This window comes from Tursiops truncatus, chromosome 16, assembly GCF_011762595.2.
Source record: "Tursiops truncatus isolate mTurTru1 chromosome 16, mTurTru1.mat.Y, whole genome shotgun sequence".
Taxonomy (NCBI): Eukaryota; Metazoa; Chordata; class Mammalia; order Artiodactyla; family Delphinidae; genus Tursiops; species Tursiops truncatus.
In genome coordinates, this window is record NC_047049.1 from 37,694,644 (window position 1) to 37,717,980 (window position 23,337).

At 38.0% G+C, this 23,337-nt stretch overlaps 1 protein-coding gene across 1 annotated transcript in view; it reads left to right on the forward strand.

Moving 5' to 3' along the window:
- Positions 1-14,055, forward strand: part of ATAD1 (ATPase family AAA domain containing 1) — a 55,227-nt gene extending 41,172 nt beyond the window's left edge. The window contains exons 8-10 of the mRNA XM_004315128.4: positions 2,171-2,221; positions 10,362-10,495; positions 12,352-14,055. Coding sequence (XP_004315176.3) covers positions 2,171-2,221; positions 10,362-10,495; positions 12,352-12,472 — 306 coding nt within the window. The 3' untranslated portion in view covers positions 12,473-14,055. The remainder of the gene's footprint in view (positions 1-2,170; positions 2,222-10,361; positions 10,496-12,351) is intronic.
- The last annotated feature ends 9,282 nt before the right edge of the window (positions 14,056-23,337 follow it).

The following is a 23,337-nucleotide window of genomic DNA, read 5'->3' on the forward strand; positions in this document are numbered from 1 at the left end:
CTCTTTGCTGCAGCTGCAGCCTCTGATTCCTCTGAGGGTATACATTTACTTAGGCAGTCTGTTAGAAAATCTACCTGATGGTTCGGTGCAGAGATTTTTTAATGTGATATAGGAGACTAGAAAATGTACTTAGTATGACTAATATTTATTGAGCATTAATATGTGTCAGACACCTGCCAGGCTCTGGTGAATAGAACGTGGCCCCGTCCTAAAAGAACTCTGTATTGCAGGGGAGCCGGACACAAAAATAAATAATGTAAAATGGGGACTTCCCTGGCGGTCCAGTGGTTAAGACTCCATGCTTCCATTGCAGAGGGCGTGGGTTCGATCCCTGGTTGGGGAACTAAGATATCCTGCGTGGCACGTGGCCAAAAAAAAAAAAAAAAGTGTACTTTACAAAAGTATGCTTAAAGAACTGTGAGGACCTGAGATGATGATGAAAACATAATTCTGTCCGAGGAGTTAGTGAAACCTACAGAATCGAGCTGGACCTTGAAGGATGAAAGATGGTAGCAATTTGACAGTCAAGTGAAGCAGAGAAATGCTTTTCTACCAGAATAGAGAAAGGCAAGGAGGTGTGGAAGCACATATTTAATGGTGACTTCTGGGGATAGTTCACTTAGGGGGCATCAAGGAAAGTAGGTGGGGATGAGGCTGGAAAGGCTGACTGCTGAAGGATTAGATAAACTTTGTATGCTTCACACAAGATATTTGATCTTATTTTGTTACCAAGACATCAGAATATTTTTAGAGATAATCAGTTTACCTCAGTGGTTCTGAAGGTAAAGATTATATTGATAGAATCTCTGCTTATAGTCTAAGAGCAAACAAAGGGTTTTGATGTACAGTAGAATAGAACATAGGGTACAACAGCATGGAAAGTAGCCTTTACTAAAGTTGCAAGTTTAATATATTTTTGTATGAGTTCCAAATAGGTTGTAAAAGATTTTTTCAAATTTGTCATAAATTTGCATACCTGTAATGTAGAAACTGGGATTTTTATAATCCCCCTCTTCATTCTGTTTTTAGTGAACACACAGACGCAGTTTATAGGATAATTTTTTTTCTTACTGTTTAACTATGATAACAGAGTGTATGGGGCTTCCCTGGTGGCGCAGTGGTTGAGAGTCCGCCTGCCGATGCAGGGGATACAGGTTCATGCCCCGGTCCGGGAAGATCCCACATGCTGTGGAGTGGCTGGGCCCGTGAGCCATGGCCGCTGAGCCTGCGCGTCCGGAGCCTGTGCTCCGCAGCGGGACAGGCCACAACAGTGAGAGGCCCGCATACCGAAAAAAAAAAAAACAAAAAAACAAAAACAAAGTATTTTAACCTTACCTTACCTTTAACCTTACCTTAAAACTTCTTTCCAAGTTAAATGCTTATTAACAAAAAGTACCTGCTGGTGATTGCCTAACATACCAAATTAACCTTCATACTTAACACATTTGAATTACAGAAACAGCAGTTTGGTTTTGTTTTTCAGGTCATTTAATTTGGTACTCATTGTAACCGGCTCTGTTTTCTTCAGTGGTTGTGGGAATAGGGATGAGTTCAGCCATAATAATCTTTAAAAGCATTCATATTTACTGTATATGTAAGGTATTCTATAAAAGCTTCTATTCTCTAGTAATATGAAGCATCGCTGCAGGGGGAGTATACAAGCATATAAACTAATATGCTATTAACACTAAATAAAATTCACTAATATAAATTAGTGGACATGGAAGTTACATGCTAAATGGAAGAACCAAGCAGTTATTATTGCCATCTCTTCCAGTTACTGATAAAAAATTTTATGGCAGCAGTGAGTTTTCAGAAGTTTCCTAAATTACGAAAAGGAGATTTGCAGAGCTGTAGAGGAAAGACATTGGTAGTCATAGGAATTCATTTACTCACTCAAGAAACATTTAAGGGCATGTTATTTTCCAGATATGGTACTAGGCACTGGGGATTCAGAATAAGAAGATACAGTTCAGTAAGACAACCACAAATGATTAATCTAGAGTCTAGAATCTAGACCTTGCTTTAGTCAAAAGTTTCCATGACCTGTCAGAGTTTCTGTCATTTCTTATAGGTATTGTCAGGTAGTTTACAAGGAAAGGAAGAAATATTAGGAAAATTAGTTGATCCTTTTTTTAAAAATGCTAACTGGAAATTATCCTGCTTTTAGGCTCTAAAACAAAGAGAAGCAATCCTGAAACTCATCTTGAAAAATGAAAATGTAAGTAGAAAATTACATTTTTTCCCCATCCTATAAATATAAAAATATTTATGTTCATAAAATCATTTTAGACAGACATGAAAAAGGAACCTGGGAATAATGTAGCTTTCAACTTGTAAATTACTGTAAACTCTTGGCTGCTCATACAACTCAATTATTATGGCATATTTGAACTAATTAAAGGTAATTTGCTTTTTAAAAAGCCATGTGTTTTCATATCTACAGATTAAAATCCTCTTTGATATTTTTCAGACTGGTTTCCTGTTATATAAGATACATTTGTTTTTGCAGAGAAGTATGGGGAGGTTTTGGGTTTTATTTAATTGCAATATTTTTTGAAGTTGGAATTTAGAATTAAGAAGGTACAATAATCAAAATCTTCAATCGTTTGTATTTTAAAAATAGGTGGTATAGTCGTTTCAGAAATTAAAATATATATATTAAATGGTATACAGGGAAAAGTCTCATATCTCCCTTATATTTCTTCTGTATCTTTTCAGGTAGTGTTATTCCTATACAAGCAAATTAGAATGTAACGTTACTCCTCTCCCCTTTTCTACATAAGCCATATTAATAAACCATATCCAGTGTTCTCTGTTGCTCTTTTCTCTTATTTTTGAGATTCCATATTAGCATATGGTTTACTCGTTCTGTTCTCTCTCTCTCTTTTTTCTTTTCTTTTGCACTGCATAGGATTCCATTATATGGATATATCATAATTTATATTTAATCATAATTTATTTAATCAGCCACATTGAAGGACATTTGGGTTGATTCCAGTCTTTCACTACTATAAAAATGCTGCATTGAATAACCTTGTACATATGTCATTTCACACTTGTGCCAGGAATATTAGTAGGGTGAATTTTCCAGAAGAAAAATTGCTAGATCAAAGGGTATGATATTTATAATTTTGGTATTAGTTGCCAAATTCTTCATGCCAATTTACTCTTTTTTTTAAAAAATTTATTTTATTTTTATTTTTGGCTGCATGAGTCTTCGTTGCTGCGCACAGGCTTTCTCTAGTTGCGGCAAGTGGGGGCTACTCTTCGTTGCGGTGCATGGGTTTCTCTTTGCAGTGGCTTCTCTTGTTGCGGAGCACGGGCTCTAGGTGCGCGGGCTTCAGTAGTTGTGGCACGCAGGCTCAGTAGTGGCTCGCAGGCTCTAGAGCGCAGGGTCAACAGTTGAGCCGCACAGGCATGGACCAGGGATTGAACCCAAAATTGGCAGGTGGATTCTTAACCACTGCACCACCAGGGAAGTTCCCCAGTTTACTCTTATATCAGCAATGTTAGAGTGCCTGTTGCCCTATAGCCTTGCCAACAGAATGTTATGAAACTTTGTGCCAACATGATAGGTAGAAAATGGTATCTCGTTATAGTTTTAATTTACATTGAGGGATGAAATGAGCAGTATATGTTTAAGAGCCTCTAGAATGTGTGTGTGTGTGTGTGTGTGTGTGTGTGTGTGTGAAATACCTGTTCATATTCTCTGCCTATTTTTCTATTAGAATGTTTTTTTTTCTTGTAGATTTGTAGGAACTCTAATGTATTAGGGAGATTTGCCCTTTGTTTATATGATTTGAAAATATTTTTTCCTAGGTTGTCTTGATTTTACTGGACTTTTCCCCCCTTTATGGCTTCTAAGTTTTGATCTAAATTAAAAGTCCTTTTCCACTACCATGTTTGTAAAGGAAGTTTCCATATTCTCCAGCTCTTGCTACTTGTTTTTCCAAAACTCTGTAACCAAGTATATTTTAATAACATGGTATTCCTCACTATCATAAATTTCATATGTAAACTCACTACTTGAACTTGCTATCCAAATTAAGAAACCAAATAGCTTCCCGTAGTGAGGCATATTTATATTTCAGTGGTTTTCATGCTTCCTTGAATCACCATCATCCCATGGCTAATTCTGCTTCATCCATACCCTATCTACTTCCTTACCTCCCATGTTTTCCCATCATTTCTCATCTGTAAATATTTTAGTTATAGCTCTAAAAGGAAGGATTCTTTTCTTTATTTAACCTAACCTCATTACCATTGTTATACTTAAGCAAAAAATGACATAAATTTGTTACTATCATTGAATTTCTAGTCTCTTCAAATTCCTAGTTGTCTCCTAAACGTCTTTTTTTTTTTAAACCATGTTTTTGTTTGACTCAGGATCCACATAAAGTTTGTAATTTTCAATTATTTCAGATTTTAAATCTCTTTTAATCTATAGACGATAGAGTCTCCCTTCATGTCTCTCGTCCTTTCCCTCTTCACCTTTCAATTTATTTGTTGAAAAAACCACATTATGTTTGTCCAAATTTTTCCATAGTCTGAATTTTGCTGATTATACAAGGAGCAGTAATTCCTCTAAAATTGGTAGTTGGATCAAGAGACTGGATGAGATTAGGTTCAGTTGGAGAGAGGACTACTTCTTGGGTAGAATTATATTCTTTCATTAGGAGATACATAATATCTGGATGTCCATTATGGTTTTATGGTTTACGTTTAAATCTTTGCTATAATTGGTATTTATCCAGATGTATGATGTGTGCTATGAATTGAATTTTGCTTTTGTTTTTCCAAATGGATACCCAGTTGTCCAACACCATTTTTTGGAATAGTCCATCCTTTCCTCATTAGAGAAGCCACCTTTATCATATACTAAATTCTCGTGTGTACTGGCTATGTTTCTGGACTTTGAATTCAGGTCATTGGTCTTTTCTGTGTTTATTCACCAGCACCACACTCTTTTTTTTTTTTCTCTTTTTGGCTGCGTTGGGTCTTCGTTGCGGCGAGCGGGGGCTACTCTTCGTTGTGGTGTGCAGGCTTCTCTTTGCAGTGGCTTCTCTTGTTGTGGAGCACGGGCTCTAGGTGCTCAGGCTTCAGTAGTTGTGGCACGTGGACTCAGTAGTCATGGCTTGTGGGCTCTAGAGCGCAGGCTCAGTAGTTGTGGCTCATAGGCTTAGTTGCTCCGCGGCATGTGGGATCTTCCTGGACCAGGGCACAAACCCGTGACCCCTGCATTGGCAGGTGGATTCTTAACCACTGCACCACCAAGGAAGTCCCCACCACACTCTTAATCGTTAGGTCTTGTAAGTTTTAATATCAGGTAGGGCTAGACACCTCTTGGTGTCCCCCAGCCCACAGTTTCTTGGTATGCTATTTTTTCTGTATGAATTTTAAATTAATTTGTCTTATTCAAGAAAAAAAACAAACAATAGTGTTTTTGGTGGATCATAATTTAAGAGAATTAAGATATTTTTGATGTTGACTCTTTCTCCAGAAGCATTTATGTCTTTCTGGTTGTTCAAGTCTTGTATCTTTCAGTGGTGTTCTGTTCATTTATTTCTTTACAATATATCAAAATAACATATATGCTATTTGCTAAAGTTTAAAGTGTCTAACAAATTACAGAGATTAGATCATTGGTTACTAACCATTTTGGGGATCATAGAGCCCTTTAATAAAGAGATAAAGCTATGTCATCTTTCCTTTAAAAACTGCGTATATACTTGAAATGTTTTGTATAGTTTCAGGGAAATTCCTAAAACCTTTCATATATTCTGGGTAAGGAACTCTTGTCCTCCATGAATGAGAAATCAACAAATTACATTTTGCCTTTTAACTGAATATTTGTTTACTGCTTTCAAGAAGACATTGTGTAGTTGTAGTACTGTTTAGATAAAACAGGCTCCATTGGTCAACCTTTGATAAGGATAGGCATTGATGAACAGAGAAGAAAACAAAGGGGATTAAATGAGTTCACAAGATCTTCTGAATTAGAATGGCTATGATGTGGCTAGAAGTTTAACAGGCATTACAAGGTAGTTGTGAACAATTTTGTGGAGACTTCAGGTTAACTAATACAGTTATTTAAAAAAATTTTTAATGAAGTGTGGCTGGAAGTTAACATTTTTGAACCCCATATATGTGGTCCAGTGTAAATATAGGTGATATAGGTCATTGATATATAGATGATGAATGTAAATTATGAGATGTAAGCTCTTTGTCTCGTATGATAGCCATACTTTACACAGGCCATTAAATTTTAGCATTTAAATTTAAGACACTACTCATTATGCCTAATTTAAACTTTGATTTTAGTGTTCTGCTTTTTTTAACAGTATTATCTTTGGAAATTCTTTTAGAATTACATTTGTCATTAGTACAGACAATTTTTAGCATTCTGTTTCTTATTTATAAAAGTACAAAGAATTAGTGTCTAATCAGTTTTATGATGCAGAATATGAGTGCTCTCTGGATAATTGCTGACATGGGAATGTCTCATTTCCTACTAGCTGGTATTTATATGCTGGAGGCATATTGTTACTTCAATGGAATATGAAAGAAATTAATGTAATTTTGTTAAAAGATGCCTCAAATCAGTAACACACATTAATAAGATGAGCATTATCATGCGTATACATTCCTGAGCAGAATTAGAGTTTTTGATGCAAACAGATGGCTAGACCTTTATATTTTGAGTTTTTTCTTCTCTGAAGAAAAGAATGAAGCTTTTGGGCTTCCCTGGTGGCGCAGTGGTTGAGAGTCCGCCTGCCGATGCAGGGGACACGAGTTCGTGCCCCGGTCCGGGAAGATCCCACATGCCGCGGAGCGGCTGGGCCCGTGAGCCATGGCCACTGAGCCTGCGCGTCCGGAGCCTGTGCTCCGCAACGGGAGAGGCCACAGCAGTGAGAGGCCCGCATACCGCAAAAAAAAAAAGAATGAAGCTTTTGAAATGATACTGTTTTTCAGTCTTTCACAATTCTTTATTGATAGATCCTTAACAAAACCCACTCATTTAAAAAAGATAGTATACTGGTTTGGGCTTAACGTTTTAAGTATGAAAGAATTAGAACTAATAACATTTATATCTAATACAAGTATCATGTCTGACACTGCAGTAAGGATAGTTTTTGTTCCCTATACAGACTAACCTGAATTTATATATTGTCTGTAACAGCGGGAATAGTTAACAAGCATGGGTTTAGGAGACAGACCTGAGGATCCCATTCTGGCTTGACCATTTCCTACTGTGTGACCTTGAGCAAATATTGTTAGCATCTCTGTGCCTCATTTTCTCACTTGGAAATCGGAGATAATGCCAACAATCTCATAGAGTCGGTTAGAGAATTTAAATTAAATAATATATGTAAAATGCTTTGATTATCATGCAGTGTACAGTCAATGGCAGATATAGTGAATAATCGCACACAAATAAGTGCTATTCTTTCAAGCTATTTTGGACGTTCATTAATTTATTCCTATTTTGCTCCCAGTACTCAAAACCTTTTTTTAACTTGGGAATTGCCTTCATACTTGCCTAATAAAAATAATTCTCCTTACTTCACGGTTTATCTAGAGCCATTATCTTAAAATAAAAAGGGCTGCTTTTAGAGTGCTTGCTGTATGCCAAGCATTGTGGTAAGATACACATTGTTTTATTTAATCCTCAATTCATCTAAGCAGTACATATTAGTACTCTTTTACACGTCTCTGGATACTGAAATCCAAAGAAGTTATATAATGAGTTACCCAGGTTTACATAGCAAAGTAGTGATGGAGCCTTTCTCTTAACCATTATGGAATGCTATCTCTGTTTACTAATCTTTCTCCCCCAATGACTGGAATTTTCTATTTATTCTTTTCTTATACTTGTTTTGTTCATCTTTGTGACTTTATCACCCTGTCATGCACAAGATTTGTGAGTGATTAGAACATAGTGTGGCCCAACAAAGGAGAAGGCAAAGGGTAGGGTAGAGGCGTTGATTTTTTGAGGGAGGAGGACTAATTTTTAACATCTCGGAGAATAATTTGGAAGGTCTTTTATTTTAGACATACACACAAATAACTTTAAATCTAGCACCTGGATTTAAAAGGTGATCTTAATATATATATATTTTTTGTGGTACGCGGGCCTCTCACTGTTGTGGCCTCTCCCATTGCGGAGCACAGGCTCCGGACACGCAGGCTCAGCGGCCATGGCTCACGGGCCCAGCCGCTCTGCGGCATGTGGGATCTTCCCGGACCGGGGCACGAACCCGTGTCCCCTGCATCGGCAGGCGGACTCTCAACCACTGCGCCACCAGGGAAGCCTGATCTTAATATATTTTGTTTCATGTCGACCCCTCCCCCGCTCCCTCACCCCACACCATCATTGGTATCCTGCTGTGGAGAACTCTCAGCACTATCCTGAAGTTCGTTGTGTGTATCAGTTCCATAAATGTGTGTGGATAGATACATAATACAGGTACAAGTGTAGGTTATTTTTTCTCTTTCACTGTTACAAACTATAGAGAAAGTGAGTTTCTGAGGCACACAAAAAAGTTTACAAAGAGAATAGAAAAGTCTGACTGTAATCAGACTTAAGGCTTCTTGAAGTATGACAAGATACAGTGAGCAAAGTGCAAGAACACGTCACAGGGAAAACATTTGCAACCCTATAACCAACAAAGGAGTGATACCAGATTATACAGAATGCCTGTAATCAGTTGGTTAGCTTTTATGTTTGTACATTAGATCACAGATTCTAACTATAACTAGCCCTAGGAACTTATCGTCTTATATCCCCAGTATTGTTGTTACAAATCTCCCAGTATTGTTGTGGGTTTGTCCATTTGTTATATTTTTCTGGTGAATTATTTTTTATCATTATGTAATGATTTCTGTTTGTGTTTGTGGTGATTACTGATAAATTTGCATTTGTTCTTTTTTATTTTAGTGCTTTCCATGTATTATGCTTTTTTTTCCCTCCCTGGACTCCCCCCACCCACCCCCTGCCCACACCTTCCCCTTTCCCCCTCCAGTTCCCCTACCTCCCCACCCGTCCTTCGTTCTTTAGTGTTGCTCTTGTGTTCTTCATTCCTTTTTCCCTCTTCCTCTAGTCATTTGGAAGTTACACATTCTCTTTTAGTGCTACTTAGTTCTTTACCCCAAATTAAATGATTATTATTACTGTTTTTATATATTAAAGCTTAGATTTATCTGTATGTAGTTTACCATTTTCCTTGCCTGTTCCACACCTACCTTCTGGGTGCAGTTTTCTTTTTATCAAAGAATATGTGATTTCTCTTTATTTAATCTCCACATTTAGGACTGAGAACACTGTCATGTGAGGTCACAGTTGCAGAGTTAACAGTAGATCCCATGTTGTCTTACCTCCAAGTCTCTTGTCCTTGTATAGAGTTACACCGGGGTCTTCCATAAAGACAAATGGGAATTTAGTAACAAATGAAGACGGCATTTCCAGTCAACTTGGGGAAAATAAATGTTAAGACAAACGGTTAGCTATATGGGGGAAAAAATACAGCTGGATCTTTACTGCATTGTGTTCAAACCCTGGCTCTGGCAATGGTGTGACCTTGGGCAACTTATTTAACCTCTGCAGGTTTTACTATTCTCTGTAAACGAAAATGAGAATACTTCCCTGTCAGGATTAAATGAGAATACTCCATGAAAAGTACTTAATACAGCAAATGATATATAAGAATCATTTAATACATGGTAGTTACTATAATTAATTTCTTTCTTTCTCATTTTCTCTTCTTAAGCTACATATCAGCTTTTAACTATCCCAAGTCTGTTATGTACCCAGGAGGATCACTTAATTGGCTTGACTGTATAAGCTTAGGTTGGGGAGCAAAACCATAGGTGCTGAATTAGTGTTGAGGTAGTAGAATATCAAAGCAGTACAGTTAAAATGAGGGTTAGAATATTTTAGTAGAATATGATTTTTGTAATATCATAATATTACAAAAATCAGGTCTCAGGACTTAATGATCCAGGCTATTTGCCAAGTATGTTGACTATATTATAAAGAAGTGTCAAAGTGGGACCTTCCTAAGAGGCACCAAAGTCAATCCAGCAATATTCGAATGCCTATTATTCCCCATCACTCTGTGATATATCTAGTAAGACTTATTTATGTTTTGGTCATAATGACAATTACTGAAAATTAGATTTCAAATTTTAAGCTTTTATGGTTAAAAAAAGAAAACTTCTAGAGACTGAAAATACTATCTATTGATTCTCCTCCCATGCTGTTCCAATATGCTTAACTTTCTTTAATTCTAAGAGTGTTTGGATATATCTTTTGCAGTATATTTTACATTTTTTTAAAGCATATTTTATATTTGTTTAAGGTGGATAGGCATGTGGACCTGCTGGAAGTTGCCCAGGAAACTGATGGGTTTTCAGGAAGTGACCTAAAGGAGATGTGTCGAGATGCTGCCCTCCTCTGTGTCAGGGAATATGTTAATTCTACATCAGAAGAAAGGTATGTGTATTTAGAGTTGATCTCTTAATATTTGTCAAACCCTTTTAGAGCTTTTGGGATAGTTCCTTTTATTTTGCTTTATAATACCAACTCTGCTTATGGAATAAAAAGGTAAATTGGAATTTAAAATTCCCCTAACGTTATTTATTGCCTTTTTTCTGAAGGAGAATTCTGGAAATGAATTTGCAAGGGAGGGTGGTTTTGGGAAGCATCTGAAATGAAGAGCAAGAAGTAAAAGCTGAATTTCTACTGGAAATCCATGAGCAGGGTTACAGAAAGCTGACAAACTTAAGCTTACCCATCTCTACCAGGAAAACAGCTGCTCTGGTGTCCCTGGATTGCTTTTGTATTTTAAATTTCTACATTATGGAAATGAGTGCCTTGCTTCCAGAAATTTCACATTTATGGGGACGTTGCTGTGGACTAGACTTCAACTTGTTAATAATGTATTTACTAAAAAAGAAGTCATTTGTCACTACAGCAAACTTGAAAGCAGTTTCAAAGTATCTTGAGCTTGAGAAACCAGTCTTGTACCAGTTGTATTAGTGAACTGGAATATGGAATAATGCAGCTCTGATGAACAAAATCCTGTGTTTCCCATAAGGCCACTTGCCCTGAACCAGTATAACCCTGCATTTCTAAGCCCCTGTTCAAAATATCAACCTTCTAACGTGACTCTTAGCAAACCAGTGTACTTTGGGGGCTTGTGTCGAATGAATTCTGTACCTGTACAGAATTGCCCCATTGTTTCTTAGTCTCCCTTCTTCATCTTCTGAGGCTTTCATTCCAAGTGACCTGGATTTGCCTGTCTTACTTATGTGTTTAATTACATTGTATTGCCTAGCAAGCTTTGCCAAAAAAGGTTTCTCTTGGTATAGAAAGGTTTGCATGAAAGCTACCCTGTTAACCTGGAGCTGTGCCTGCACTGGTTCTGGGCCTATCTTTAGTGTACCCTTGGGCCCCTTCGTGGAGAGGGTCACTCCATTTATTTGTTGCCAGATTAATCCAGCTACTCTAGCACTAAAATTAGGAATACTTTTGACCTCTGTAGCCAAGAATCTATCTTCTGAAGATTTTTATTCTTGTATATGTTAAGAGGAGAAAAAAAAACCCTATGAATAAATTTTACTTAAATAATTTTAATGAAAATTCTGTTTTTCTGCTGTCCTTAAAACCCTGAAAATGTTATATTTCAATGCAAAAAGTCTGGGTAATGGACTTAGGTTATCATAACTTTTTCCCTGAATTATTTTTCCTGAGTGTCTATAAGTTACAAAGGAGACATTATATATTGGATCATATTTTTCTCCTTATTGAAGTGGGGAGGACTTAGAGTAGTTGGTTTTTATTAGTAGGAATGAATTTTATTTTGTTTATTAAAAGCTAAACACATGCATGATAAGATAAGATAAACACAAGCTAAAAGCTAAACACATGCATGATAAGATAAACAATAATAATAGTTTATTAAAAGCTAAACACATGCTACTTTTTAATTCCAGTTTTAATGGGAAAGCTTTTGAATCCTTGATTAAAATTATAATCCATTCAGATCAACTTTCACACCTTTATATTCTTAGTGTGAAGTATTTGATTTTAGTTACCAAGCTATAATGTTTATAGCCAGCCATTTTAGCTTCCTACCTCTTGCTGGTAAGTGCTTTTTAAAAATCTCTTAAGACATTTATATGCATAGATTAATTCCTTGGAAGAATTCACGTGAAGCTGTAAATTGTGGTTGTCTTTGGGGTCTTGGATGGGTAAGAGACTGCATTTTTTAGTCTTGGTAAAATATTTTAGGGAGATGTATTCTAAAATTATTTGAATATTTGGTGGTTCTTTTTTTTGCATTTTAGCCATGATGAAGATGAAATTCGACCTGTGCAACAACAGGACCTGCATCGGGCAATTGAAAAGATGAAGAAATCAAAGGATGCAGCATTTCAGAATGTTTTAACTCACGTTTGTTTAGATTGAGAGTAAAGATAATTTGTACAGTTCAATGTGATCCAGTTTGGTGTGCCCTCTTACCATTAGTGGAAATAGAACAGAAGGAGGAGTGTTCTTTAAACAGTGAGGGAGTTATATGTTCATGACACTGGTTTTATACTCTGAATTCTAAGTTATTGAGATATAGTTGTTATATAAATGGTATTACTACTTGTGGAAAATCATGAGGAGGAACAATTTAATTAGCCTGAGTGTGGGTGCTTGTGTTTGACCTCTTTAGCCATATGTTACAGCCTTATAGCATCTAAGCTGGTCTTAAAGTAACAAATGATTTACTGAGTCATTAGTGAGAATTGGGGACATGGCTAAGTGCTGGTTTCTAGATATGTGAGTGTGTGTGTGTGTGTGTGTGTGTGTGTGTGTGCGCGCGTGCGTGCATGTGTGTATATTAAATGTATATATTCACACATTTTATATTGACATTCTGTAAATAGGTTTGAATACAGAAACTTTTTTTTACTCCAACTACTGAATCAAAAAGTACCAAATAGCATATCACAAAACTAAGGTTAATGGTTGTGTCTAAAAGGTACAGTGATTCAGCCATTTCTAGTTGTCACTTGTTTCAGTTGTTGTTTGTGTTTTTTTGTGTTTCTGAGGTGTTTCTGTGCAGTTGAATAGTTGGAGTTGCCGCATCAGAGACTTAGATGTGGCTCAGTTATGGTTGTCAGGGTAGTGAGACAAAAGACTTGCTCAGTGATCAGCACTGAGTGCTTGTCAGCCACTTGGGTGATCAGAACTGACTTCATCTCCTTCTGCAAGCACACTGAGTAGAGACATTTTTTTAACTGATACATGTGAAGGTGGACTGAAAGCCTTTCAAAAGAATGGCTTTGAAAAACCTCAGTGCCATTCAGTACATGTATGTGACTTTCCTTTCTTCATTTAATGTAACAGTTCTGTTGTAACCATGGTTTATTAGTAGTATTTTAAAATTATATGTTCTTTAATTATGGTCACATATAATTTGGTCATCAAAAATGAAATGATAGTTTAAAACAACTAGCTGTTACTAAATGTGCTAAAAATACCCATTTTGTAATTTAAATTTTTTTTCTTCGCATATTATAAATTATGCCCTACTTAGTACAGATATGCACAGCAGAATCCCCATATTGTATCTGTAGTCATTTGATGCTGTGTGCACAAAATATGACACTTTTTTTGTCCAAAATTTCATTAACCAGAATTCTGTTATAGGCACTTAAACACACAGCATGAGGAAAATGGCACAATATGATCTTGAGGTACCTTCTGAATTTTTGTTTTTATTGTATTTCTTTGAAAATTCTCAATCTTAATTCATGAGCTACTGGATTAATTTCTTTGATATTAAGTCTCTCACTAGAACCCATTGGATAGTTTGTTCTTCATTTGTTCTTTGAATGGTGGGTGGGGTAGAGGTTCAAGTTTTGAAAAATTGTGAAGATGATTGAAAAATTGAATGCAAAACATAAGATACCAAAAATAAAATATTTCATCTCCATTTTTAATAACTATATTATACTATTATTTTATAAATATGTAATAAAGAGGTCCCTCTTAATTGAGTTTTCTCTACTTACTCCTTTGTCTTCTTCAGTTATGTAAAATTTTCTGGGGTTGTTTTGGTTTATAAAACTTGCCCTTGGACTGTTTTCATCTTGCTGTGTAACTTTTATAGCATACATTCTAGTATATAACCATTATTTTGTTTTAGCATGAACTTCAGTAGTCATTTAATTTTAATCTGATGGTAATACTGATCAAAAATAGGAGTGACATATCTCTCTTCGTGTCCTTTCTTTTTATCTTCTTTTAAATTCAGAATATCCAATAGTAGTAGTTAAATTTATCATAGTTTGAATAATCAAATGAAGTTAGAGAAATAAACGAAAGCCAACAACACATGACTCATCTAGGCATCTTAATATCTTAAAGTAATTGAGGAAACTTTATGATTTTAAGGAACATTTAGTGTTATATATCCTTTGCTGTAGACATGTTTGATGTAAGCTTTTGGCATGCATTGGATTCTAGGTTCTAAGGTATTTCATTTTGGTTAACGGTTAAAAGTACTGGATCTAGAGTTAGACTGCCTGAGTTTAAATCCAGGCTCCCTATTAATTAACTGTGTATACGTGGACTAGACACGTAACTTAATGAGACTCAGTTCCTCATTTATAAAATGGAGTGACAGTGGCACTCATCTTATAGGGTGTGTAATGAGATGATGTATGTAAGGCACGTAGCATAGTGCCTTCCATAGTACTGTTCAGATGTTTGCTATCACATTATTTTATCGCTTTTACACACTGTTGTACACATCTGTTTGACCAGGCTCAATTTTTAAGTATTCTCCATGCTTAAACTATTTCCATGATCCCTAGATCTCTACTCTAGGGATTGAGATGAAATGATCACCTGTGATGTTTCTCTAAAAGCCTCATTGTTGGAAGACATCTGGTAAGTCTGATGTGTTTCAAACTATTCCTTGGCCTTTTTAAAATAGAGTTTAGAAACTCAATATTTGTATCAATTCAGTATCCCCTTTCCAATTTATCTCCTTTCTCATTTAACCCTGCACCTGCAGGGTGATGCAGAACTCACCATGTTATCAATAGCTGGATTGGAGTAATCTAAATATTCTATATGACCACAATAATCTAATATTACTTAGTAGCTATAACTTGAAGGTTTGGAGTCGAGGATGTCTCAAGCTTTGAGTGTGCCTGAATAAAAATGGTAGGAATTCCGTTGGTAGGAATTTTTCTTTTTTAAACTAGAATTGTTTTATTTGTGGACAGAGGTTACAGCTTCTTCTGGAAAAAGGAAATGAATTCGATGATGTATATTTTATAATTCTCTTTTTAGCTTCTCTTAAGGTCAGAATATTGAATAGAATTCTGATATGCTAAGCATATATCCTGCATGGCTAAAATCCCAGCACCAACTGGAAGCCTCAAATAAAGCCATAGAATCATTCCATTTAGAGCTGACAGAATATTTAGAGAGCCTTCATTACTGAAATTGTTATAAATTTAGTTATCAAAGATAGAGTTCCCTAATCGTCTCAGAAGTTACAGCTCGCGCTCTGTCTCTCTCTTTTTTTAATTGAAGTATAGTTGATTTGCAATGTTCTGTTAGTTTCAGGTGAACAGCAAAGTGACTCAGATATGTGTGTGTATATATAAATATATATAAATCTTTTTTATATATTTATGTATTTTATATATATATATAATCTTTTTCAGATTCTTTTCCATTATAGGTTATTATAAGATTTTGAATATAGTTCCCTGTGCTATACAGTAGGTTCTTTTTTTTTTAACATCTTTATTGGAGTGTAATTGCTTTACAGTGGTGTGTTAGTTTCTGCTTTATAACAAAGTAAATCAGCTATACATATACATATATCCCCATATCTCCTCCCTCTTGCGTCTCCCTCCCACCCTCCCTATCCCACCCCTCTAGGTGGTCACAAAACACCGAGCTGATCTCCCTGTGCTATGTGGCTGCTTCCCATTAGCTATCTATTTTACATTTGGTAGTGTATAAGTCCATGCACTCTCTCACTTTGTCCCATCTTACCCTTCCCCCTCCCTGTGTCCTCAAGTCCATTCTCTACATCTGTGTCTTTATTCCTGTCCTGCCCCTAGGTTCTTCATAACCTTTTTTTAATTTGTTTTTTAGATTCCATATATATGTGTTAGCGTACGGTATTTATTTTTCTCTTTCTGACTTATTTCACTCTGTATGACAGACTCTAGGTCCATCCAACTCACTACAAATAACTCAATTTCGTTTCTTTTTATGGCTGTGTAATATTCCATTACAGTAGGTTCTTGTTTATCTATTTTATATATAGTGTGTATATGTTAATCTCAAACTCCTGATTTATCCCTCCCCCCACCCTTTCCCCTTTGGTAACTGTAAGTTTGTTTTCTCTGTCTGTGCGTGTTTCTGTTTCGTAAATAAGTTCATTTGTATCATTTGTTTTTTAGATTCTACAAAGAAGTGATATATTTGTCTTTCTCTGTCTGACTTCACTTAATATGACAATCTCTCAGTCCATCCATGTTGTCAAAAGTTACAGCTCTAGGGCTTCCCTGGTGGCGCAGTGGTTGAGAGTCTGCCTGCTGATGCAGGGGACACGGGTTCGTGCCCTGGTCCGGGAAGATCCCACATGCCGCGGAGCGGCTAGGCCCGTGAGCCATGGCCGCTGAGCCTGCGCGTCTGGAGCCTGTGCTCCGCAATGGGAGAGGCCTCAACAGTGAGAGGTCCGCGTACCGCAAACTGTCCAGGTCATCATGTTCATGAAATTGTATTGAGGAAAAGATGTAAGGGTATACACATTGTTTTATTGTGCTTCACAAATAGTGCTTTTTTTTTTTTTAAACAAATTGAAGGTTTGTGGCAACCCTGCATTGTCAGATGATGGTTACCATTTTTAGCAACAAAGTATTTTTTAAGGTATGTACATTGTTTTTTTAGACATAATGCTGTTATATACTCAATAGACTACACTACAGTGTAAACATAACTTCTGTGTGTACTGGGAAACCAAAAAATTGGTGGGACTTGCTCTACTGAGAGATTTGCTTTATTGCAGTGGTCTGGAACCAAACCCACAATATCTCCAAGGTATGCCTGCATAGCACAGATGCCAAAAGCAAATGAGATCAAACCTAAAAAAAACCATTTAGCATGTGAGTAAAAATAAAACCTCCTTCGTTAACACTGGTGTGAATTTTACACTGTTAATACTAACACTGCATAAGGGTCTCATTACCAAAACACTGAACTGGGAGTATATTTTTGTGATTGGCTAATATTTACTGTTATAAATCTGCTTGAGAACAATTTTAGATAAAAGCTTGTTTGCTTTGAGATACAGTTTCCGTGAATGTTAGTGCTGCTGTGGAATGCATTAAGGACACAGGTTTGTGAATCATGACAGCTCAGTTTTAAAACTAGAGCCAAACATTGAAATAATTACCGACATGCAAGATTTGGAGCTGAGAATAGAACACAGTGGAGTATGCCTCACTGTCTTGAAGATGCATAGCTTCCAGAAATTCTAAGAATGACCAAGATACTCAAACAGGGAATGGTAATATATCATCCAGTAAATAAAGTCCTTTGCAGACATGTCTGAGGGAGATGAGCATTGTCTCCCGGGCCACAGTCATAGCCTTGTGAAGAGTACCAGTTAGGGTTCCATCGCAGGCAATCAACTCTAGCTGACCTAAGCAATAAAGGATTTATTTGAAGGATATGAGGAGCTCTTAAGATCAGAGGGAAGCTGAAGAACTGGACTCAGGTTAGGAACTCTGAAAGCTCCAGAAGTTTTTTTAACAGGAATTGCTTAAGAATCTTGCTTTCATTCCTCTACTGGATTAAATGAACTCCAGATGTTTAAATTGCCCCATTCAAGATTCAAAATCCTGGAAGTGTGCAAAGCCAGGTCAAAAATCACCTCCTGGCGGTTCTGGAGCTTTGAGAGAATGACCCTTCAGGAACTCCTTTGGCTTAAATGGTTTGAGAGCAAAAGTACACTTGACCCTTGAATGACACAGGTTTGAACTGCATTGGTCCACTTACCCTCAGACTTTTTTCAGTAGTAAATACCACGGTACTACACAGTCTGTGGTTGGTTGAATCTGCAGGTTCAGAACCACGGATACAGGGAACTGTGGATACGGAGGGCCGACTATAAGTTATTCGGGGATTTTTGACTGTGAAGAGAGTCGGCACCCCTAACCCCTCCGTTGTTCAAGGGCCAAGCGTATCTGGATTTACTGGTCAACTGCAAGAGGAGAGTGGGGTTTCATCCAAAGAAAACTGAGTATTGTGGAGAATTTGGCTAGACAAGAAAGTGGTAAATGACCAGCTGGTCACACGAGGCTAGTACTGCCAAGGGCAGTATTATGACTCCGGTGGGCATGCTGGACATGTGAGCAATGTACATTACAGTTTGTGTGGACAGGCCTTTAGGGAATGTTTGGTCCAATCCCGTAAGCTTTACCACTTGATGATGGATTGCTACTTGGCATGCCCAACTCTGCAGCCAGGTGATCACTTTTTAACTTGTAATTTATGTTGTTACAGATAGTAGGTGTAAAACAGAACAGTGGAGACTGAAGTATAACATGGGTTTTTGTTTTATTTCCAGAAAGTACAAGCCCATTCCTCTGATAGGCAGTTAGCGTGAAGGGCTGATCATTGCCATTTCTCTTAGAGAAGAGTTAGGCTGAGTCTGGGCTGTAGCTTTAACAAGATTGAGTAGACCAGGCTTAGCCCAACCCCTACCCTCTCAGGCAGTTGCCTTTTGATCTTGGCAGTATTTGAGCTGGGAGGGGTTTGGGTGCAGGTTCAGATGTTTGTGGTTCTTCTCTATATTCAGTTCTGACAGGGTTCTGGCATCCAGTCACCATGAGAATGCACAAGACTTTGAGCCCCTCTTCTGCCATTTTCTCTGAAAAATCCAGGGAAGAGGACTTGTCGAGCCTAGCAGTTTGTTTTTAAATGTGTTTCCAGATTTCAATCACTATTGTCTGAGTGTTGGCTGAATTCTCCACATGCCTGCAAAGTCTCTCCGTTCAAGGGAGGCCTGCTCTTCCACACACTGTATCCATTCTCAGGAGTCTACCCTGGTATAAAAAAAAGTACCAAGGCTCTCTGCTCATTTCAGAAGGGCTTATTTCTGCCTGGAAGTCAGTTAATGAAAAAGTCCTTGCATCTACTGTTCTTTGCTTGTCTCCCGGAAAAATATTATTTTTGTCTGGCCTTTTCTTGTTACTATATGGAAGTGAAAGTCTTTTGCATCCTTCTACGTTCTAGCAGAAGAAATTGTGCAGGGATTTATTATAAGTCACGTAAAGTTCATTTTCAGCTTTATAAGTTTCAGTCCCAGTTGTGGAACTCTATGTTAGAGAGTGCGCTAGAGAGCGCATGCACAGTGTAGCCTTGGGCAAAATCTCTTTACTTTCGTGGGCATCTGTTCCCTTATCTGTAAATAGAAATCATAATGTGTACCTTCTTTTATTGTTTTAAGAAACATGAAAATGCCTTGGAAACTAGCAAGTGAACATGTCTGCAGGTCATCACGTCCTTAGAGTCGTCATCTCACATTTTTGGGCTTCCATTTCCTTATCTGTGCAATAATGGAAATGCTGAAATAGACGTGCTTTAAGTTCCCATCCCAGTTTTCACTAAACAGCACACTGATGCAACAGTGGCCGTGTTGATAGACATTTTGGGGCCTTAGCAATACTGACCTGATCATCAGGACTTCTAAACTGGGTGACTTTCTTAGCTACTGATGGGTGTCAGCCTTGGTAAATGGACTTGTTTTTGTTTTCTTTAAATTGGAGTCTTCAAGAATGGAGCCTTTTTTTTTTTTTTTTTTTTTTTTTTTGGTGCATTGGGTCTTCATTGCTGCGCACAGGCTTTCTCTGGTTGCGGCGAGTGGAGGCTACTCTTCGTTGCGGTGCGCAGCCTTCTCAATGTGGAGGCTTCTCTTGTGGAGTACGGGCTCTAGGCACGCGGGCTTCAGTGGTTGCAGCACAGGGGCTCAGTAGTTGCAGAGCATGGGATTCAGTAGTTGCGGCACGTGGGCTTAATAGTTGCATCACATGGGCTCTAGATCGCAGGCTCAGTAGTTGTGGCGCACAGGCTTAGTTGCTTCGTGGCATGTGGGATCTTCCCAGACCAGGGGTTGAACCCATGTCCCCTGCATTGGCAGGCGGATTCTTAATCACTGTGACCCCAGGGAAGTCCCTGGACTTGTTTTAATAGGCATAAGTTATGAAACATGCCATTAGGTAAAGTCATAGACACTTCCAGGTACTTGGTGTTTTTGTTTATTAAATGTGTTTCTTGGGCTCTTTTGAAGCTGTAAGCTTTTTCGTTGGTTTACTTTGAATGTCCAAAGATCTGCTACTTTATATAATTTTTTTTTATAATTTGAAGATAGGATTGGGGTACAACCTCCTTAGTGGTTGATGGAATTAATTTCTTCCATAAACGGAGGTTCTTCTTGGTGAATACATTTATAGACGCCAGTCTTTTAACTAGTTTAAAAGACCAGATCAATATTGGAGTTGTTTACATGGAAGTAGGCCATTATTTTTTAAAGCTGTGCTGAGCTGAAGTTTACCTTTGAACTATTTATGGAAAACAGGCTTATGCAATAAATATAATCAAGATTTTTCTTTACCCATAAGTGTGTTTAATACATTACAGTAAGAGCTTTCACAAACATTTTAGTAAAATAGGTGCAGAGCAGGTCTGAGTTTCTGAAACAAGCCAACCCTATTTAAGAACTTTACCAAAATAAAGTATGTATTATTGCTGCCAACAATTACATGTTATGACATTTAAAAAGCTGTGCCCCTCTGTTTGTCGCTTATGTATTTGAAGGTAATAAAACTGTATTGTAGGGCGCGGTCAGCTAACTGCTACGCGGCAGGAAGCTGAAATAAGCTGAGTCATCCTTCCTGTGGCCACTGTGCTTGCGCTAAGTATACTAATGAGGTTTTAAAGTAGCGACCTATCCGATGCTGGCTCACAAATCGCACCATCGGCGAAAGCCAATCACAGAGCGACACATGTTCTTAATCCCTATATAAGCAGACTGCTATAGGATTGCGGGGTCTTCCTTCCATCTTTCTTCAACCAAGCTGTGCTCCAATAAAGTGTGATACGAGAAGAATCTTGCGTGTGGCGGCTCGTTATTCTGCCGGTCAGAAACGGCTCGCCGCGAGTGGTGCCGAAACCCGGGAACTTCGCGCCCTGCATGGAGGACCGATTCAGAACTCGACACACGGAGTGAACCGTCGGATCAAGATCCGATCTGGGTGCCATCAAGACTGACGAGAATTGTTGAAGAAAACTTCAGAGAAGATGCTGAGCTGGATGTTCCTGATGATTCTTAATCGAAGTCTTTGTATTAGTTGGAATTCCACAAAGGATTATTCAAATTGTGCAACTGAGTGCTGCCGGGCTCCGTTGCCTTTGGAGATTTTGCCTTTTGGCTCTCTTCTGCCTTTTCCTCCTTTGGGGAGTGGGTGGGGGTAGGAATCTTTGGAGTCTGCTGTGTATTTGGGATTATGCTGTGTCTCTGGTTGGTCTGTCGTGTGCGCATCAGGGCACATCGAGATAGGGTCCTGCTCACTCAGGCACTTCTGGCTATTAAGGAAGGAGATTCTCCCGCAGCCTGGCTCTCCGCCCTGAATAATTCGAAATGATTGCCCTTGCACAGAGAGGCCTTGTTGCCATTGCACCTCTATAGGGAGTCATCCATTGTCCTGATTGCCCTTGCACAGAGAGGCCTTGTTGCCATTGCACCTCTATAGGGAGTCATCCATTGTCCTGATTGCCCTTGCACAGAGAGGCCTTGTTGCCATTGCACCTCTATAGGGAGTCATCCATTGTCCTGATTGCCCTTGCACAGAGAGGCCTTGTCGCCATCGCACCTCTATAGGGAATCAGCCATTATTCTGAGGCAGCCCTTGCACCCTGCGGCCCTTGTTGGCATTGCACGCAGGAGGGTGCCTCAGACATGCCAACAGAAAACTGCCCTCGTACGGGCTATGTTCTGCTTGGTGTTCTAATAAATAAAAAAGGGGAAGATGTAGGGCGCGGTCAGCTAACTGCTACGCGGCAGGAAGCTGAAATAAGCTGAGTCATCCTTCCTGTGGCCACTGTGCTTGCGCTAAGTATACTAATGAGGTTTTAAAGTAGCGACCTATCCGATGTTGGCTCACAAATCGCACCATCGGCGAAAGCCAATCACAGAGCGACACATGTTCTTAATCCCTATATAAGCAGACTGCTATAGGATTGCGGGGTCTTCCTTCCATCTTTCTTCAACCAAGCTGTGCTCCAATAAAGTGTGATACGAGAAGAATCTTGCGTGTGGCGGCTCGTTATTCTGCCGGTCAGAAACGGCTCGCCGCACTGTATTACTTTTTAAAACATTCTATAATTTAGATTTCTTACTGATTGAGACTGGTCTTTCCTGCAGTTAATCCAAATGAGGAAATCTATGGAAAAGCTAATGGCTTGGCGGGTAGGGGAGGTTACTTCCGTTACTAAAGATAAGCCATTGAAGAACTACAAGACTTACCTACGAAAGGCTTGTTTCTCAGTTTGTCAAGAGTTCTTTGCGTCATCACTCTTTCCTAGCCCCGTAAAAAAGTATTTTATTTTGTCTAGGTTTTTATCAGACTAAAATGTCCAAGCTCATCATTGATCCATTTATTTTCGGTAATAATTTCAATAGAATTACAATATAAGCAAAAACAATAGGCACCCTTGGAGTATTAGTGAATTGCTTGTATACATCACTTTAATCATTTGGTGAATATGTATGATGAGTGGCCCAATAATAGCTAATATTGACCAAAGAATTAAATGAATGCTAGGGAGAAGAAAAAAATTAGTGGTTATTCTTTAAATATCTATATAGTTAATTCTTGATAATTTGTGCATTATTGGTAGTGGGATAGACATAAATAATAGAAACCTGTATCATTCAAAATCTCAAAGGCAAAAGCTGCACTGTGTTCTCTCAAACCTTTACACATTGTTGATTGCTCTGGTGCTCATCTAATTTCCTGATTACTTACCCATCAGGAAAGTATATTCAAGATCCATGCTAGACCTAAAAGTCAGGTTAATAGGAGGAAGATGAGGAAAAAACAAAGATGAACGTGCTGTTCTCAAATCACTAAGATTTGTTTCTTCTTGCAGGGAAGATGGATTGGAAAGGAATCTTGTGGCCTGATATAAATGCTGATAGATTTGTAAGTCCACCGTTATCTGAATGAATGATTTACATATGCCCT